Consider the following 18,403-nt stretch of genomic DNA (forward strand, 5'->3'; position numbering starts at 1 on the left):
GGCAAGCTTCCGCTGCTCGTCTCCTAGTCTCCTCATCCCACGTGCCTGCTCCGTTGTTGTCGACGCCGCATCTCGTGAGCGTTGCTGTCGCTCCACGCCGGCCAGACGTCACTGCGGCGCTCATCGCCGTGCCACAAGCGCGCCGGAAGCCAATACTGCGACCGCGCCGCGGCTGAGGGCTGCAGGCGCGCTGACCTCCGATGCTGCAGCGCGTACCTCCTGGCGGTGTGCCGCGGGGCCGCTTCGATGCGGCCAGCAGGCGCCAGCTCCCATCGGCAGGATCGCTATCGAAGACGGCGGTGCTTCTAGCCTGGCCAGCCATCTGTACCTCCCCTACGTAGTAGTATTATTATTACGCCTCCACTACGCCTCAACTTGCGCCGCCCGATGATTGTTGGGGAGGGGGAGGGGGAGGGGGAGGGCGGCTTCACAGTCACCACCACGCCCTGCGGCTGCGGATATCTGTGTCCCTGCAGGGCTGGAAATAAGCTACAGAAGCCGGTGTGCTGCCTGTCGCGGTTTCCTAAACCGTCAGCTGATGGGCGCGCAGCTCGTCCGCAGACAGCGTGTGCGACAGGCACTCCCGCGCGCGTCGCACCGGGGCCGTCATTCTCAGGCCATCGACCGCCTTCTCCATGTTCATCAGGCCCAGGAGCAGCCGTCCTTCGGCGGGGCTCGGCGGCCAGCCCCAGGTCTCGGACCGGGCAGCGCAGGGCAGCGCAGGGCAGCGCAGGGCAGCGCAGGGCAGCGCAGGCGACGCCCAATGGCCAGCGCCAACGTGGGAGGCAAGAGTCCAGACGGGGGCCGGCGGACCACGTCGACGGCGAGCGACGGCGAGGGACGGCGAGGGACGGCGAGGGCAGCAACCGCAACCGCGTGCCGCTTCGCATCCGAGCGCGAATCGCTGGATCGACTCCCGCGCTGCGAGTCTGTGAACACCACGCGGCGCTGTTCGCATGATTGGCAGGGGAATGCGGCGTGGTCACGCCGTCGCGCTGCAGCACGGCGAATCGCGGAGCTGCGCCCGACGGCCGCCGCTGCAACTCGGCGCGCGACGCCGTCCTGATTCGCCCTCGCTGCGCCAGACAGATCTCTCCGATGGCCTGGCTCTTCCTGGCTCCGTGGCTCCGTGGCTCCGTGGCTCTGCTTCCATGCAGACATCCGCGTCCGAGCTTGGCGAGAGGGCCACGGGTGATGACATCGCCGCCGCGCTCTTGATCTGGAACGTTGCTGCATCGCGGAGTCCTGATTCCAGTGCGGATGTGCTCCATTCAGCACCCGGCCTGCGAGATGGCGCAACCGCCTGCAGCTCCTCGCACACGTAACAGCCCCACGACGCCGGCCGTACCGCTCCAGCACGCCAATACGTACCGACTCCAATCCTCTCCGCCCACGAATGTGTTCCCCGTCTCGTACTGACGGCGTGCAGTGGAGTCAAGACATCATCGCACAGCCTCTACCCGCCGGGCGTGCTGGGCCGCTCCCTCGCCGGCGGCGCAGGCGAGCAAGGCGAGCATCCCAGAGCACATCGCCCTGCGCAAACGCGCACAGCCTCTCGCCTCATGGCCCTGGGTCTGAACATTGCAGCCTTGAGCAGCCTTGAGCAGCCTTGAGCAGCCTTGAGCGGCCTTGAGCGGCCTCGAGTAGCCTCGCAATTGCCCTCAAGTGCCTTCCAAAGGCGGACGTGTTGGGCATCAGTCACCAACAGGGATCTCAGCACGAACGCGTGTAAGACGAACGCTGCTGGCTCGCCCTCCCAAGCCATGGCTGAGAAAGCATTGATCCAAATGGCGCCTTCTCCGCAACCTCACAGCCTCTCCGACGTGGTGGGGTTGTGCCTTTCACTCAGAAGTGCTGGCCTAGCGCAGTCGATCACCCCAGGTCTTCATTGCGAGCAGTCTCATTCCGTGTCGGAAATGACATCTACCTGCGCGTAAGACGAGCCACTCCCGCTCATAGGGCATGCCAGGGGTCGGGACATTACCACCAAGACCTGGCCCGTCCAACTCCGCAATTGGTCAATGCAGCCCTTCTGATGGGATTACACATCTTTCCGGCTGCAGCTCACGGCGCCCTATGGCGCTTCTGCATGAACGTTTGCGGGAGTTTGCGGGCTTCTTGCGCCACACATGGTCGATGGAGTAGCAGAGCAACAGGGGCGGCACCCGCTTGGGCACGCCGTTGTCTGCGCCCGTTTTTCGCGCCGTCGCACCACGCCTCGCCGTGTTCACAGCAGAAACAGACTACTGCCGCCGTTCCAGCTGACCAGAACCCCTGATAAAGGAGACTGCCTCCATTGGGAAAGAAGGACACGAGCGTCGTCAAAGAGGTCGTCATCGGTTGTTTCCTGCCGCTCAACCAAGTCCAACTCCATGCCAGAAGCATCCCCATTCGCAGCCTCGCTGTCTCGTTCTTTCTGACCTTCGAATGGACTGAAAGCTGGTCCTGCCCGAGCAACCTACGCCACGAGCTCTAGACCTGCAGGCTGCCGGCGAGCCCCTCAAGCAAAAGTCAATGCAGAATCGCTAGACTGCTAGCATCCATTTTCGCATCCTTTGGGCCGTTCCGCTCCACAACAGGAAGGATATTCTGCTTTTCCTTTTCCTCCGTCCGAGAGGTTTCCGTCTTACTGACACCACGCACTCACGCACATGTGCACGTGCTTAAAGTCTCGCCGTTGCGCATATCAATGCTGTGCCTCCTCGGTCGCTGCCTACCACAATCTTTTTGGGGGGCCTCGCCCCCGCACGCCGCACGCCGCACGCCGCACGCCGCACGCCTGCCTATCTGCCGCCTGCTGCTCAGCCTGCTGCTCAGCCTGCCGCTGTGGCCTGGCGCACGCATACAAACGTGTGCGCATCTGCGTATTTCTTTTGCCGAGCGTTTGGCGTTCGTCGCTTCACCGGCGAGATTGTGCGTCAGGCTTGCCATCACTTCCACGCTTGGCCTTGACCACTGAACCCTACCCTTGCTGGCCTTGCCTTGCGAATGCACACATCCCTGTTTTAAGCTATTATTGAATTCTGCGGCTCTGGGGCGAGACCGCCCTCTGAAACATGGGCCATTGGTGAAGTGTGGGGCACAGGGCGGCTGCGGCGAGGCTGTGGACGATAGAAGCTAGGCGCTCGAGTCTGAACTCCGTTCGCAGAAGGGCAATATCGAGGTGGCAACAATTGTGGCAAATGCTTATTAGACCCTCTTCGCTCTCTCAATTTTCCCATCCTTCTATTTTCTGCTGACCGGTCCGGCCAGGAAGGCCACGTTGGGATTGAACCTCGCTCTCATGCCGTCTATTTGTCGCCTACACTTCATTTTGCTTCTTCTGTAATGTTTCACGTCCTTGACCGGTCTCCTATATCTTCCTTTCTTCCTTGATTGGGTAATCATTCCACTTTTTTCCGAGGCTGCTTTGGAGTCAAGAGCTGAAACCACGACAAGCGTTTGTCGTGTCAGAATATGGATGGCTATTGGACCAAGTCACCTGCTCCTTTGCTCCCATACTGCTCGGGGGATGTGAGAAGGAGAGAGATGGCCCTTTTCCTGCTCAGCCTGTCAAGCTCCGCCAAATTCGGGGCAACTACAGCAATGCGCCCTTCTTCATTTTTGCTTGTACTGCCGCTCTGGGTGGAATCAGAGAAATCTGTTTCGCCTACGTATGGACATCAAGGGACACTGCCATATCTGTGGAAGTTCACACGATGTCGAGGAAGCATTTAGTGATGGGGAAGCGAATCACGAAATAAGTATTCCCTCAGGGTTCGCTTTAGCTTCTGAGGTACCTCCGCTTCTTCATTGCAAATCAAACACAACCTGGGGTGAGGAAAAATTCGCAGCCATTGCGTTGTTCGCTTGATCGAAGCTGGCCATCCATCCCATCGTTTGACAAGTACCACTGCTTTCCTCGTCGCGTTGGTTCGCTCTCTTTGCGGTCGTGGCGATAAGACGCTCGGCATTTGCGCCATCAGAGCCGGCCGGCGATCGCGCTCCGCCTCCCGGCACCACCGACGCTGATCGCGCGCGCAACGCCCTTGCTGCTTGGACCTGCCGACTGCGCGGGTGGGTTGAAAGGTGGGATGGAGAGCTGTTGCACCCCGCCCCGGCCGCAACGCCCATGCCGATAGGTACCGCTCGTGATAGGGCAACTCGCTGCTTCCCGGTGAGACAATCATCACGGGTTTGGCCAAGGGCCGCTTTCCTGAAAGATCTGCTGCAGGCCTCGACGGTGGTCTTAAAGCCCTCGTCCCACGTCTTTGCCGGACAGCTAGTCGTTTGTCTGGAGAGGCAAGCCGTCTCAAAATGGGCAGCTTTACACCAACCGGAAACATACGCATAGGCGTCGACGTGGGAGGTTCGTAACACCAAAAACCCCCCCAAGACTTGGGCAGCTCAAGAAAACTGCGGACTGACGAGCGACTGCCAGGCACCAATACCGATGCCGTGGCGCTGGATCTCTCCGCGCAGCACACCGAAACCCGCGGCGTGATTGCGCACTTCAAGACCCCCACCACCCCGGACGTCACCTCTGGCATCGAAACAGCCGTCGGCACCGTCATCAAAGCAGCCGGCGTATCGCTGGACAGCATTTCCTGCGTGACCATTGGAACGACCCATTTCATCAACGCCGTCATCGAGCAGGACGCCCGACGCCTGCGCAAAGTCGGTGTTCTCCGCCTGTCCAAGTCTTTCCTCCGTCAGATCCCGCCCTTCAGCGAGTTCCCGGCCGGCTTGACCCGCCTGATCAGGAGCTACATCGGCTATGCCGACGGCGGCCTGCACATCGACGGAGCCGAAGAGGCGCCCGTCGTCGAAGACCAAGTCGTGCGCGAGTGCGCCGAGATCAAAAAGCATGGGATATCTGCTCTCGTCGTGGCCGGCATCTTCTCCCCGATCGACGAGGAGTTCCAGCAGGAGAAACGCGTGCGAGACATCATCCTGCGTGAGATTCCCGGAATCGACGTCGTCTGCTCGCACGAAGTCAGCAACATCGGCTTCCTCGAGCGCGAGAACGCGGCCATCTTGAACGCTTCGATTCTCAAGTATGGACGCCGCACGGTGAGGGGCTTCCGTGAGGCGATGAGCAGGCTGGATCTCAAGTGTGGCCTGTACATCACTCAAAACGACGGCACCTTGCTAGACGCCGCATCTGCCGCCCGCATGCCCATCAGAACATTCTCCTCTGGCGCTACCAACTCGATGCGCGGAGCCGCGTATCTGGCTGGAAAGTCTCTGGACGGCACTTCGGCCGTTGTCGTTGACATTGGAGGCACCACCTCGGACGCTGGCGTGTTGCTGCAGTCCGGGTTCCCAAGACAAGCCTCTGCTTTCGTTACTGTCGCTGGCGTCAAGGTGAACTACAGTATGCCATTCCTGCACTCGATTGGTCTCGGGGGTGGTTCTATTGTTCGGGAGGCTGCCAACGGAAAGGTGACCGTGGGTCCGGACTCCGTTGGCCACTATCTTACCACAGAAGCCAAAGTCTTCGGTGGCAGCAAGTTGACAGCAACAGATATTGCTGTTGCGGCCAAAAGAGCGGTAATCGGAGACATCTCAAGGATTGGCGATGTAAGCCCCGAACTTGCACTCAGGGCGCAAGACAGGATAAAGGCCATGCTTGAGGGAGTCATTGATCTCTGCAAGACCTCTCCGGACCCTTTGCCAGTCTTGCTCGTAGGTGGTGGTTCAGTCCTTGCACCAGAAAGCTTGAAGGGCGCGTCGAAGATAATATGCCCCCCCTTTCACGATGTTGCGAAGTGAGTCTGCTCAATATCGCCTGCAAACTGAGTACTGACATTATACTAGCGCGGTTGGTGCCGCAGTTAGCAAGGTTGGTGGTGTTGTGGACCTGGTTCAGAGCACGGAGCATCAAACACAACAAGAGGCTATCCAAAGAGCCAAAGACCTCGCCATCAAGAGGGCAATGGAAGCCGGTGCAATCCCACAGACTATCACCATTACCGAGATCGACTCCCTTCCTGTCTCATATGTGGCGAACAAATTGCGGACCGTGGTCAAAGCTGTTGGTGAGTTGGATATAGCAAGGCAGCCGACACCACTGGAAGAAAACAACGACTTTGGGGAAGAAGAAGTCGAGGAAAGCAAGGACTACGGTGAGAAGGTTTCGGAGGAATCGCCCGTCGACCCGTTCACCTACAGACCGGATGTCGCGGTTAATCCAGAAACGGGTATAGCCGAATGGAGCCTTTCGAAGACGGACGTGGACTGGCTTGCTGAAGGCTGTTACGTGCTGGGTTGTGCAGGAGGCGGTTCGCCCGCAGCCACCAGGATCCAATTGCGGGACCAGCTGCGGGAAGGTTACAGGCTCAAGATCGTGGATGCGAGTGTGCTACCTGACAATGCCCGCGTCTACTGGGGAGGTCATATGGGGTCTCCGGCAGTTTCCGTGGAGCGACTCAACGCGACAGAAACAGTAGAAGCCTTCCGGGCTCTCATGGAGTACTTGAGACACGACTCTTTCGATGCCGTTATCGGCCTTGAAATCGGCGGCGCCAACGGTCTGGAGCCCCTTCTCGTCGGCAGTTCAAAGTACTTCGACAGACCAACCATCGGTGGGTAGTCATGACACGCGAACAGTCTGATTGACGTAGAGTTGACGGCTACAGATGCCGATTTCATGGGGCGGGCGTACCCAACGTACTGGCAGACGACAATCGCAGTGCACGAGCCTGGCTCCCTCATCCCCTGCGCCATCGACTCTGGCGACGGTAAGACCATCATCATGACAAGGGCATCGACAGATGAGATTGTCGACCGAGCGCTCCGCGCATCATGCGCTGAAATGGGATCCCGTGTCGGAAAGGCGGGAGCTCCGACGACGGCGAGCATTGGTAAGCCGGAGGGGACGTCGAATGGCGATGTTACAGCTGCTAATCTCCGTCAGTGCGTCGGACGGCGGTGATCAACACCTATTCGCTCGCGTGGCGCATCGGACGGTGCATCGCGCGCAGTGAGGCCAGCAACACGCAGTCCAAGGTGTGTGAATCGATCGTGCAGGAGGTGGGTGGGGAGGCGACGGCTCGCATCCTGTTCCGCGGCAAGATTGTGGCAGTGGAGCGGCGGCTGTTCAAGGGCCACTCGTACGGCGAAATCAGCATTGCGAGCATGGCGGCGGACGAGGAGGACGAGGGGGCAAAGGAGGCTATGCCGGCTCTGGCCACGGGCGGGACGCTCAAGATCCCGTTCAAGAACGAGAACCTGTATGCGGAGCACACGTCGGAGGCGGGCGAGAGGCGCATGGTCTGCACGGTGCCTGACTTGATCGCGGTGTTGGACACAGGCTCCGGACGTGCGCTGGGTGTGCCCGAGTTCAGATACGGGCTCCGGGTGACGGTGCTCGGGATTACGGCAAGCCCGCAGTGGACCAGCACCGAAGCGGGAGTCAAGATTGGCGGGCCTAAGGCGTTTGGGTACGATCTGGAGTATAAGCCCGTCGGGGTGTATGTCGAGCCGAAGAGCGTGATCGCCGAGTACGCGGCGTGCGAGTGATCAGTCGACAGCCGGGCAGGTAGAAACAGAGCCACTGCACACAGCGTCAGAGGAAGCCTTTTCTGCCTTGGGTGTTTGGGGACGCGGCGGCGGCCGGCTCCCTCAGGTGATGTCGGGACGGGCAGGCAGGGCGAAGATCAAGCTGAGGAGTTGAGGCGCGCGCGTCAGCTCGGTTTCATGGGCGCGGTGAGGGTGAGGGTGGATTGAGCGGATTGAGCGGGTTGAGCGGTGCGGTCGGGGTGCCGAGGGGCAGCTGGTGCCGAGGCGGGGTGTTCCCGGTCTTTTGCGCGCGCCCTGAGAGCATCGTTTCACGCCTGGAGCCGAGGCAGCGGGTTGCGTGCTGGGTGCTGGGTGCTGCTGGGCCGGCGCGCGGTGCCCGGAGCGGCTTTGTTGCTGCTCGTTTTGGAGCGCCGCCAATGGCCACGGCGTCTCAGAAATAGTACGCGGCGCAGCCGGGCCATGTTCGCGTCGCCGCCGATCAAACGCTGCGCCAATGACGAGCGCCCCGGCCTGCCGTGGACGCGACTCGCAGGGCGGCGGGTATGCAGAGGCTCGGCGCTGGCGTTTCACGCATGGCCCGGCAGCCGGCGGCGGAGCAGCGAGCAGCGAGCAGCGAGCAGCAGCGGCGCGCAGCAAGCAGCGAAGAGCGGCGGGCGCGGGTTTCAGCCTTGCGCGGGCGGGCGCGGGCGCGGGCGCGTGATTGGCGCAGCAGGCGGGCAGATTTGCACCGGGATGGCGCGACCGCATGAGAAACGAAACAGCGTCTGAAACGCTGAAGCGAGCAGCTGAGCCGCCCCGTGTGCGCCGCGACTCGCCCGCTCGCCGCAACCGCCGCTGCCATTAATATCCCACCACCCTCCTTCCTCCAGCCCATATTGACGATTCCTATCACCGCTGCTGCTGGTTCAGCCTCCCCCGCACCTCCGCCCGCCATGTCTGACCGAGCCCTGCCGCCTGCCCAGCAGGGCACGAAGCGCACCTTATCCGGCTCCACCCGCCCCAAGCACCACACCGTCGCCTCCAAGGCCTCGAGCTCGCACCTCTCCCACGCGCCCTCGTCCGTCTCTTCGGCCTCGCTGCTGCAGGAGGAGTCGCCCGTCACCCCCGACATCTTCGCCCACATCGATGCCATCAAGCACATCGACGACAAGCTGATCTTCGAGCTGCTCCGCAGCGCTCGCTTCTACGGTACGTCAGGGTTCCCCCCATGTCTGTGCACAAGACATTGACCCCGTCGCAGCAAGCATTGGGCCTGGCGCAAGCCCCTCGGCCGACTCCAGCAGGCCCGCCTCCACCGTGCCCAGCCTGTGCTCCGACAACCGCTCTTCCATTGCCTCCTCGGCCATGTTCTCCCTCTTCAGCAAGCCGAGCCTCGGCTCTCTGCGATCTGCTGCCTCGCAGCCCGAGTCCTCCAGCCTGTCGCGGAGCAAGTCCCACATGGAGCTTCGCCAGGCTCGTCAGCCATCCATCAAGTCGGACCGCTCGACTTCCTCGGCAAGCAACTCTTCTCTCGGCAGGTCGCGTTCTGTTCGCCATGACTCGGCCTCCACCGCCGAGAAGCCGCTCCCCCCCGTGCCCATGAAGGATGTCCAGGGCCAGTCCGTGCCGCCACAGGTCACGCAACCAACCAAGAACTATGCCTGCACCTTCTGCGAGCAGACCTTCAAGCACCGTGCATACTGGCTCTGCCACGAGGAGGAGCTGCACGAGCAGCCCCGTCGCTGGACCTGCCCTGACTGCTACCGCAGCTTCTTCGCCGAGAAGAAGTACCGCAAGCATCACTACGAGTCGCACGGCTGCTCCAGTTGCGGCATGAAGAAGGATGCCGAGCGTACACTGAACGTTACTGAGCGCTGTTCCATGCAAGGCGTCATCGAGGGCAGGGAGGGCAAGCCTGTCCGCAACAAGACCTGTGCTGAGAAAGCCATGCTTCGCGTTCACAACAAGAAGGCTTACGGCTGCGGCTTCTGCGTGACTCTGTGCCGCAGCTGGAGCGAGCGTTGTGACCACGTCGCCCGCCACTACGAGACCGGCGTTTCAAAGAACGATTGGTGCTTCACTAGTGTCGTCAAGAGCCTGCTTCTCCAGTCCGAGCTGGCCATTGCCTGGGAGAAGCTGTTGACAAAGGAGCACGGTATGGACAAGGCTTCCTGGCCAACCTTTGTCTGGGACAAGCGGGAGGCGCGCGACTTGGTGCGCTCCATGGAGCAGAACGGTATGATTCACGAGAAGGTCAAGGAGATCGCGCGCAGTGCCTACGACCACGCCCACGTTGAGGAGACCAAGAGGACCGACGAGACTCCGTCGCTGCCGACAGACATTGCGCCGCCGAAACAGGAGCCCGTTGAGGAGCAAACCCCGGCACCTGCCGCCCAATATCTCCTTCCCATGCCAACAGAGCAACGCCCGCACTCCACCCCGGTTCTCTCTCAGCAGCCAATGCAGTTCCCCCACCACCCCCACCACAGCACTTTCTCTGTTTCCTCCATGCCAGACCCGCCAGCCGCCTACACCGGCCAGCGCGCGTCAAAGGAGTTTGAGCTGCTCAGCCAGGCCATTGACGAGCAATTAGCGTCAGGTCCTTTTGTCGTCGACTTTGACTTCGCCCCAGGCTGGGACCCCATGCAGATGTCACCGCAGCCGCCGCCACACCAGGAGGACATCGTCGCCTTCACGCATCCTGGCGCCTACTCGGCATTCACCGCCGCGCATCCCGACAAGGGAGCGTGGCCGCTGTAGCAAGATGTCCTGGCATGACTGATTCTGATGATCACGGTGGTGCTGGTTCACCTTGACCTCCCTATATATTTACTTGTACTCTAACGGTTTGCTTGATTCTCTTGATACCCACCATTGAAAAGGAAGGAAGGAAGGACGTAGTTGTACGATCTGAAAAAGTTGTCGGTTTTTGTATCAATATTTAGTGGTGTGTGCGAATCGTTGGTTCGCCTTCTGTCGGAGCCGTCCAAGAGAGACCTTTATACTTAATAGTAATCATGAAGACGAATCGCTTGACACGTTCAGAGTTGTGTATGACTATAATCGATATGGTCTGGGCAGATGTGGTACCTATGAAAAAGGACAACCGTGTGTCAGTGTATACTTTCCATCTGGCCTTTGGGTTAAGTCACGCCCATTTGTCCCTGATTCTTCACATAAGCAGAAGAAGATCACGGTGCATGAGGATGACGAATGAAGACAACCTTCTTGTTAGATAGACCGCTTTGGAAATGTGTACAGATTCAGTCCGATTTGGGTTTATATTAGAAGTTTTGACGTACGCTTGACTTCCGCCACGATGAATTTGCCTCGAATGGTATGATGAATTTCATTAGGGAAGAACGGAACGGCAGGATTGGGGATTTTAATTCTGATTTTCTCATAGATGAGCAGCTTCTTACAAATCGTAGGCCGACCTCATCCATAAAATATAAATAACCCCTCCTCCCCCCTCTCCCCCTTTTTTTTTTATCTTTTTATTTAGGACTTGTGCGAACATACCACTCGGCTACTCTCGAGCTTGGCTTCGTACTCAGCGCGTGTAGAAATATCGCATATCTTGCTCTTATACACCGTTCTATCTTCCCTTCACACTACACTCTTAATCCTCAACCGAAACATCTTCAAGTGCAACCGCAGACTTCTAGTAAGTTACGAAATGCCTGCTCCAGGTATTATACTCACTGCTAAAGCCGCTGCAAGGCTGTAAGGTACTACTCACATAAGTATCTAGCAGCAAATAATCCCACCCACGAACCCTTCTACTACGAATACGCCAGTTTCGACCTCAACTCTCACATGTTTAGCATACAATTCATAGAAGACTAGCATAAAACGTAACTCACTTAGATGTCATCCCTATTAAGAGCTGGCTATGCCGGATACCGAGTTAATAATCTAAGTCCCACACTACACTTCAATACAAGCCCGTTGAATTTCAATTCTTTTTGATTCAAATGTACCACATAGCTAGAGTGTCGGAACTATTTTTATGCGCTATAGATATGCTTTCACGAACGGACCGCGGCCAAACAGCTCTATATAAGTTGTTGCTGTGGCATGCGGTGTAGCATTGTCTAACTGGCGCAGTCTAGAGTTGGCTTGCGGTATCACATTGCTCAAACCAGAGCCCTCAAGCGATCGTGACGACAATCGTGTCGACCTCCATCGTATTATGGTGCTGGATCCACCTCAGTGTCTGCGCAATGAGATATCCCATTGTCAACCGAGACGGTACAATCATGTCAAACAAGTAAAATTTTGTAGGAAAGCATGTCAGAAGGGCCTATGTGTACATAACCGAGGCTTATATGTTAGAACTAAGACAGAACAGTGAGACTACAGGCAGAATCAAAGGGCCCTCAACTTGAATGGCATCAGATTCAACTTCTTCTAGACCACACGCAACAAATTTAAAGAACCACATACCAAACATTGCAGAACTCAACGATCTTCCGTCCCCTACGACAATAGGAGCACCCTCTTTGGCTTAGATATCTACGATGATTTTGATGAAGATACTTCTTTTCCACAATCCAGCTACCACAACGACATCATTATCAGCTAATCTTAAGAAATGTCGCAGAGACTTTGGCATGAAAAGGCTGGAGGTATGATTCTAGGGCGTAAAGGCAAGGTACTGTTGGAGGGACTTGACACTCGGATGCTCTGCATATGGGTCGAAGGAAATCACGAGGTACTTTCGGGCGTCTGTGGTCGATACTATTTCGCTTACCATAGGTATAGGCACTGCACCTTGCGTCTGATGAGTCCATTGCAACTTTCTAGAAGGACGATTTGGAGTCGAAGAAATGCGAAACCAATGCGTTGAAGTCCAACTCGCCGTACCATAATACTTAGGAGTTGGCTAGAGTGCATCTATCCTTGCTATACAACAAGAAGATTTTCGAACAAGGATGTGGAATTGTCACGAATGGGACCCTTGCAGGACAAGGCAAGCAGGTTGACGAAAGCTCATAGAAACCGGTTATGGGATTGCATTCAACCGAGACTGGCTTGTTGCAGATACATGCAAACGAAGATCTACAGAGGATATAGAGGCTTGGCGGGCTGAGATAGTAACCGAAAAGAGTAGCTAGCTATAGGAAGTAATAACATTCTACGCCGCACACAACTAGTTATTTGGACTTGACACTCACACAAGCGGGCAACATTGAACATATGAATGACACTTCAAGTATAGGAAAGGATGGAAAGCCATAAAGTTAATATGCACTTAATTCCAACTTACATGTTGCATGCAATTCAGACGTGAACATGAAAATGAAGAGTACTCGAGCGACAAATGCTTGCTTTGCTAACTCAAGCCTTCATAAGCCTGTGCCGATGAAATTTAGACACTGAAGAGAAAAGGTACAAAGTTGTATATATCGTTACAACTTCAAGAAGCGGCTTTGCTCTGCGCTCCACGAAAGACCGACGAAGAGAACAAGACAAAGAAAATATGTCACAGGAAGGGATAGAAGCAAGGAGGCTCTGCGGGACCATTTCTACAAAGGTTTTCTTTGTCTATCGCTTCCACGAGCTGTCCCTTTTTGCATCATCGAGATGAGATCCCGATCCAGCGCCAACATTGTAGAACCTCCATCCTTGTGGTGCGCTAGTAGGTAGTTCCAGTCCTGCTCATGGATCGAAGTATCGTGCAAAGAAGGAGCGTCGCGGCCACCGCCATCCTCTGGTTGGACCCACTGACCGGGGTACAGCAGGAGGCTTCAGTGGGTGTAGAGCACAGCTGAGGAGAAAGAGAGCAAAAAAAAAAAGAAAAGAAAACACGGCCAGTCTGGGCCTTCTAAGTTCTAGCGTCCGGTGAAGTCAGCGGAGCCGGCCCTGCCCTCCGCCAAAGTCAGGTCCGCGAACAACAAGCTATCGTACGAGGTCTGATCGACGGCGTTGGGCATGTTCTCGGCAAGAGGTGCTGACGGGTCAGACGCATGTCTTCACTCGCACTCCTCGGCGAGGCGAGCAGCCACCCGGAAGGAGCAAGTGGGTGAGTGGGTGAGTGGGGTCTGGGACGGGGCTGACCTCGCCACCCTCCCAGCGTAAGGGAACGTCTTAGCTAGAGCGCGCCTGAACGATCAGCCACAAAGATAAGCAAACGGTGCGGAAGCAAAGAGAAAAAAAAGCCTCATCGGAGCTCTTGGAAGACACGTCCTCAACCAGGGCTCCGCGAGAGCGGGAGAGTGGAGGTGATAAGACACTGATGATCCATTTCGTGCAGGAGACGCGGCAGGCACTGCCCATGGGGTGCCTGGAAACCTGGCTGCTGCAGGCTCACTACGGCCAAGGGACCATATTGCAGAGGGTGGCGAATCTTTCTCCACTCCCCCGCTCTGCGAAGCAGTCATTAGCCAGCCATGCTCATGTAAGATGACTCAATGCTCGATCCCATCACGCACCAGCGCAAGGAACGCCCATGCATACAGGTCAACGCGTGAGCGCAAAGTCATCGTCACAGCTGCGTGGTGACACCAACGTCGAAAGGGGCAAGAGAACCCTGATCCACGCAAAGGGCAAAGGGGGAAAAAAGAATGGAAAGGCACAATCGCAACAAAGCAACGCAACACCACGCGCTTCGCTGGCACCTTAGATCAAGTTTAGCCCCAGCTTCTCCGCTCGCTGTCCCGAAGTCCAGGGCAGCAACCACCCTCCCCTACTCCTGTGATTCGCAACCTCATGATTTGAATGACGCCAGCGTTGGCTGCAAGCAGTGCACCCAAACAACGCTAGGCGCTCCAAAAATAGAGCCATCGCGCGCGACTCCTATCGCCACCTACAAGAAGAAGGCCGTTGTGAGGGAAAATTCCAAAAAGGGGCGAGCATGTCGTGACTGTTTGGCTTGCCGCCTCGACAGCTATATGTTAGGTTAATGAGGGAATTATAGAAGGCGGTTCCGGTGGAAAGAGATCACCTGCTTCTGTCCCCAGCCAACCGACTTCACAAACATGTGGACGGCTCATAGGGGGCCGACGTGGCGGGGCGCCGGCCATGGCAACGCTGCCAGGCAACCCGATCTGCGCGCTATACTCCGAACAGCCCTGCTCTTTATCTCGGTCTCGTATGATGCGACGGGGGATTTGGAAGCTGCAGATACCCACGCGGCTGGGAAGGATTGCGAAGCCAGCGAGTGGCCCAGCCATGCCCTGCCCCTGTTGGATCCTGCGCCCGGCTTGTGGCAGATGAGTTGGTTGCTCCGAGGCAGGAAGCCTCGCCGCGGGGAACGGGGTGCGGCCGAAGCAAGCTGCGTTGTTTGGCCCTGGATCTTGCGGTAGGGCTGTGCAGTGCGCGACAGCCAGACAGACGCACGCAGCGAGCGGGAAGCCAAAGGGTGCAACGGGTTCGTGCCTCGCCGCGAAGCGACGAGCACCGGCACGGACCACGCGTTCGTCAAGCTAACTAACGCTGATGCGACTGGTGGGTGGACTGGCACCACGGAAGCCAGGTGGTGCAGGCAAAGCGTGCCCTGAGCACGCTCGAGCTGCTGCTAGCTTCGACGACGACGCAAACCGTGGCGTTGTGCTTCCGTTCGGAAGCCGCCGCGGTCATACCGGTTTGGGAACGAGGAGATTGCGCCCTGAAGAAAGTTGACTCGCATGCAGCAGCTGGGTATACTGCAGCCGTAGCCATGCTGGTAGGCGCGGGGCGTGTTGTCGATGGCTGAGCGCTAGGGAGAGGCTGCCCTTTCGGTGTCGCCGTGGCCTATAATAGATGGCAGCTAGGCTCAGGGATCCGGTGAAGGCTGCGATGTGGAAGATCGACGTTTTCAGGACCGATGGCTGCTGGCGTGATGAGCCTCGCAGACAAAGGGCCCCCGCGTCATGTGGCTGCGGCGGGCACCGGACCGTTTACTCGCTCGGGGCGCAACATTGGCGGGCGACTAGGTGTAGAGCAAGCCCTGGAAAGCGTCTGGAAGGGAGCTGAGTAACGCGGCTGCGCTGCTGCCCCACCCGCCGGCCATCTGCAACCGGACGATATGATGCCAGTTGCGCGTCCTGTACAACGCCATTCGGCTCGCTACCAGCGAAGCGGCGTGGGGAAGCGTGAGCTTCACACAATCCTTCGAGAAGGGCCATTGTTGTGCGTGTTGGCCGGCCACATGCCCCTTCCGCTGACCACGCATTTGGAATCGAGCAGCGCGAGATCTCTGGGACACAGCAATGCACTGTCTTCTGCACCAGCTCACGAGACAGGCGAAACCGGGACGGGCACATAGCCGGCGGGCGGGCTCTCGTGCGCCTGGCCATGGACCACTGCCCTGGCTTGCAGCAGGGCGGTGGCCAGTTGACATGTGGGATTAGCTGGCCAAGTCGCACCGAGATCTTCTGTGCGAGTCCTGTTGCGACCAGATGCAGTTGGCCCTGCCCGCCCGCCCAACGGCCTGTCGGAGTAATTTGCGAGCCGGCTGTTTCAGATGGTCGGGCGTGTGTGCGGTATCGCAGTGCCGCGGTGCCGCGGTGCCTGGGCCTGGGAGCCGGGCAGCCGCCAGTGGCCATGTCACTGCAACACTCGCTCTCATCATAAAGCGGCCGTTAGCCGCAATTCCAAATCCTCGCTTCATGCGGCGCGGAGGGCATGCTTGGATGCTTGCGCGAGGCGGGAGTCAGGCGGCCATGCAGCGCGGCGGAATGCCTGGTCCAGTGGGAGGCTACCAACGGCCACCCATCAGCCCCAGCAGCGCTTTTATGACGTGCCGCCGTCGCCCAGCGGGGTATCGGGAGCTCCGAGACAGACGGCGCCTATCGGGACGCGCGCTGCCTCCAAGCGCCCCGATCGAGCCATCCCTCAGAAGAATGCGTCTCTTATCTGGCCAAGCGGCTGACACTTGTCTCTGCTCTCATCAGAGCCGGCCCGGACCGCTGGGACGAACGTTTTTCGAGGCCGCCCCCCATCACGTCAGCCCCCAGAGGCGCGCCCAATGTGCGGGGATCGCCCGGGTGTTCCTGTGCGATGTTGAGGTCACTAATCGGAGAATTGAGGGCGATCCAGCCCCGCCCCAGCAGCTGAGTGGCCCGATGGCCAAGCGCCTGAAACCGCAGCAATGGGCCATCGCTGGGAATCATGTGGCCCTGGCGCTCCAGGCATCGTCGCGCCCAAGTCCTCTCCACGCTCCGTGCGCGCTACGGGCTCTGCGGATGGCTGCAGTTCGTATCGCGCTGGCTCCAGCTTCCCTGCGTCTTAGCAGCAGCCCGGAGCCTTAGCGCGTCAGCTCCACGGAAAACGCTTGCTTTGGCGCGGGCGGCGGGTTGCTCAGCTGCTCGCTGCCCGCGCGCGCTGCCCGTAGCCGCGCGCCGATCCACGGCGAGGGTATGGGCCATGGCAGGCCGGCGAGCCAGGCACATGGCGGTCCCCGGCAGGCGGCGTCAGATGACCGGGAGGAAAGGGACAGCCAGCTGGGGGCCGAGAGACAGCCGGCTGCATTGGGCGGCGCGAGGCAAGGAATACCGGCGGCGTCCAGTGTCCATTTGCGGCGGGCAACGTGCGGAACCACATGCAGCGGCGACCCGGCGGGCCGGCGTGCGGTTGGGAGGAATGAGGACCGCGTGGCTCGGCGGCGCGTTGGTTGGCTGCGGTCCGCAGGCTGCAGCGCGGGCAGACAAAGGGGGGTGTGGGAGTGTGGGAGTGTGGGAGCGACGGTCGGAGTGACGGTCGGAGTGTGGGAGCGGGCCGCGCGCTGGCTAGAAGGAAGGAGCTCGGCGTGCTCTTCACGGCGGCGGCACAGCTTGAGCAGCTGCGGAGGGCGGGCGCTCACGGGCCAGGAAGTGGCAGTGGCAGGCGGCAGCGCTCTGCCGCCGGCTAGCGGCTCGCCTACACGCCGCGCTCATGCGCCTATCTGCACGTCACCACGACCCTCGAAGCACCTGAGCGCCTGCGTGGGTGCTATCCTGGCTCCAGGGCCGGCCGATCCAGCTGCTGCCCTGCCCTCCCCCGTCCCGTCGCATCTCACCTCGTCCAGCTCCCAGCACCCGCCCGTCGCGCGAGCCCTCGGCCGGCCCTGCGCCGTCAGCAGCCCTTAGGAGCCCCAGGAGGTGGCGCGCAGCATGGCCGTGGTCGAGCTGTCGTCTGCCTGTCTGCCTGCCTGTCTGCCTGCCTGCCTGTCTGCGAATGCGAGTGCGCCGGCGGCTGCGGATGCGCTGCCCGCCCCGCCCTGCCCTCAGGTGCCCTGTCCTGTCCTGCCCCGCCCTGCCCTGCCCTGCCCTCAGGTGCCCTGCCCTGCCCTGCCCGCGCCAGCCCCGGCCACACATCTCACGCCGCTGCCACGCCCCCGCGGCCGATCGATGCTCGCCAACCCTGCTCAGCCGCCCCGGAGAATTGCGCCAGCGGACCAGGCCAGATCTGGCGCAGCCCGAAGGATTTTCAAAGCCGCGCTAGCGTTGCATGCGCGCCCATTCCAGGCGGCCCGAACGGGAAAAGGCGGTGGCGCTTGCGTGTGCTGCTCAGTCTGCCTTTTCGCGCGCTGCTATAGGCTTTGTGACAGGTAACGGTCGCCGCCCATCTGCCCCCCAGCCCGGCGTGACTCGCAGCGGGCTCCAGCGCGGCTGCCGGCCCGCAAGGACGCGCCGTGCGACTCGGGCAGGCTGGGCTTGACTGGCACTGGCTGGCACTGGCTGGTCACCGATACAGTGCTGACAATGCTCGCTGCTGTCATGCGCAGCCAATACTTTCCCTGCGTGGATCACGCTGGCCAGGATGACCTGCAGCTCCGCCGCGGCCGTGCGCCTGCATGGGGTTATTGTTAGGATTATCGACTTGAAACATGGCCGCGCTGTGGCCTCCCGGCGAGCCAGAGGATTCGACCAGCTGCATCGACGTTCCTGCGTCGCTGCATGGGCGAGATTTGAATTGGGCCGGGCGATCAGGTGGGTCTTCGCACTCGCGGCGCAAG

The 18,403-nt window shown here is 59.4% G+C and overlaps 2 protein-coding genes across 2 annotated transcripts; both read left to right on the forward strand.

The window, feature by feature from the left end:
- Positions 1-4,296: 4,296 nt before the first annotated feature.
- On the forward strand, positions 4,297-7,503 carry BKCO1_770007 (hydantoinase oxoprolinase; the record flags this gene model as incomplete). The annotated part of the gene is made up of 5 exons (XM_020279061.1): positions 4,297-4,348; positions 4,421-5,750; positions 5,800-6,566; positions 6,621-6,845; positions 6,899-7,503. The coding sequence occupies 5 exons, from the start codon at positions 4,297-4,299 to the stop codon at positions 7,501-7,503; spliced, it is 2,979 nt and encodes a 992-aa protein (XP_020125845.1).
- Positions 7,504-8,435: 932 nt separating this feature from the next.
- Positions 8,436-10,242, forward strand: BKCO1_770008 (homeobox and c2h2 transcription protein; the record flags this gene model as incomplete). The annotated part of the gene is made up of 2 exons (XM_020279062.1): positions 8,436-8,691; positions 8,744-10,242. The coding sequence occupies 2 exons, from the start codon at positions 8,436-8,438 to the stop codon at positions 10,240-10,242; spliced, it is 1,755 nt and encodes a 584-aa protein (XP_020125839.1).
- Between the last annotated feature and the right edge of the window lie 8,161 nt (positions 10,243-18,403).

This window comes from Diplodia corticola, assembly GCF_001883845.1.
Source record: "Diplodia corticola strain CBS 112549 chromosome Unknown scaffold77, whole genome shotgun sequence".
NCBI classification, from domain to species: domain Eukaryota; kingdom Fungi; phylum Ascomycota; class Dothideomycetes; order Botryosphaeriales; family Botryosphaeriaceae; genus Diplodia; species Diplodia corticola.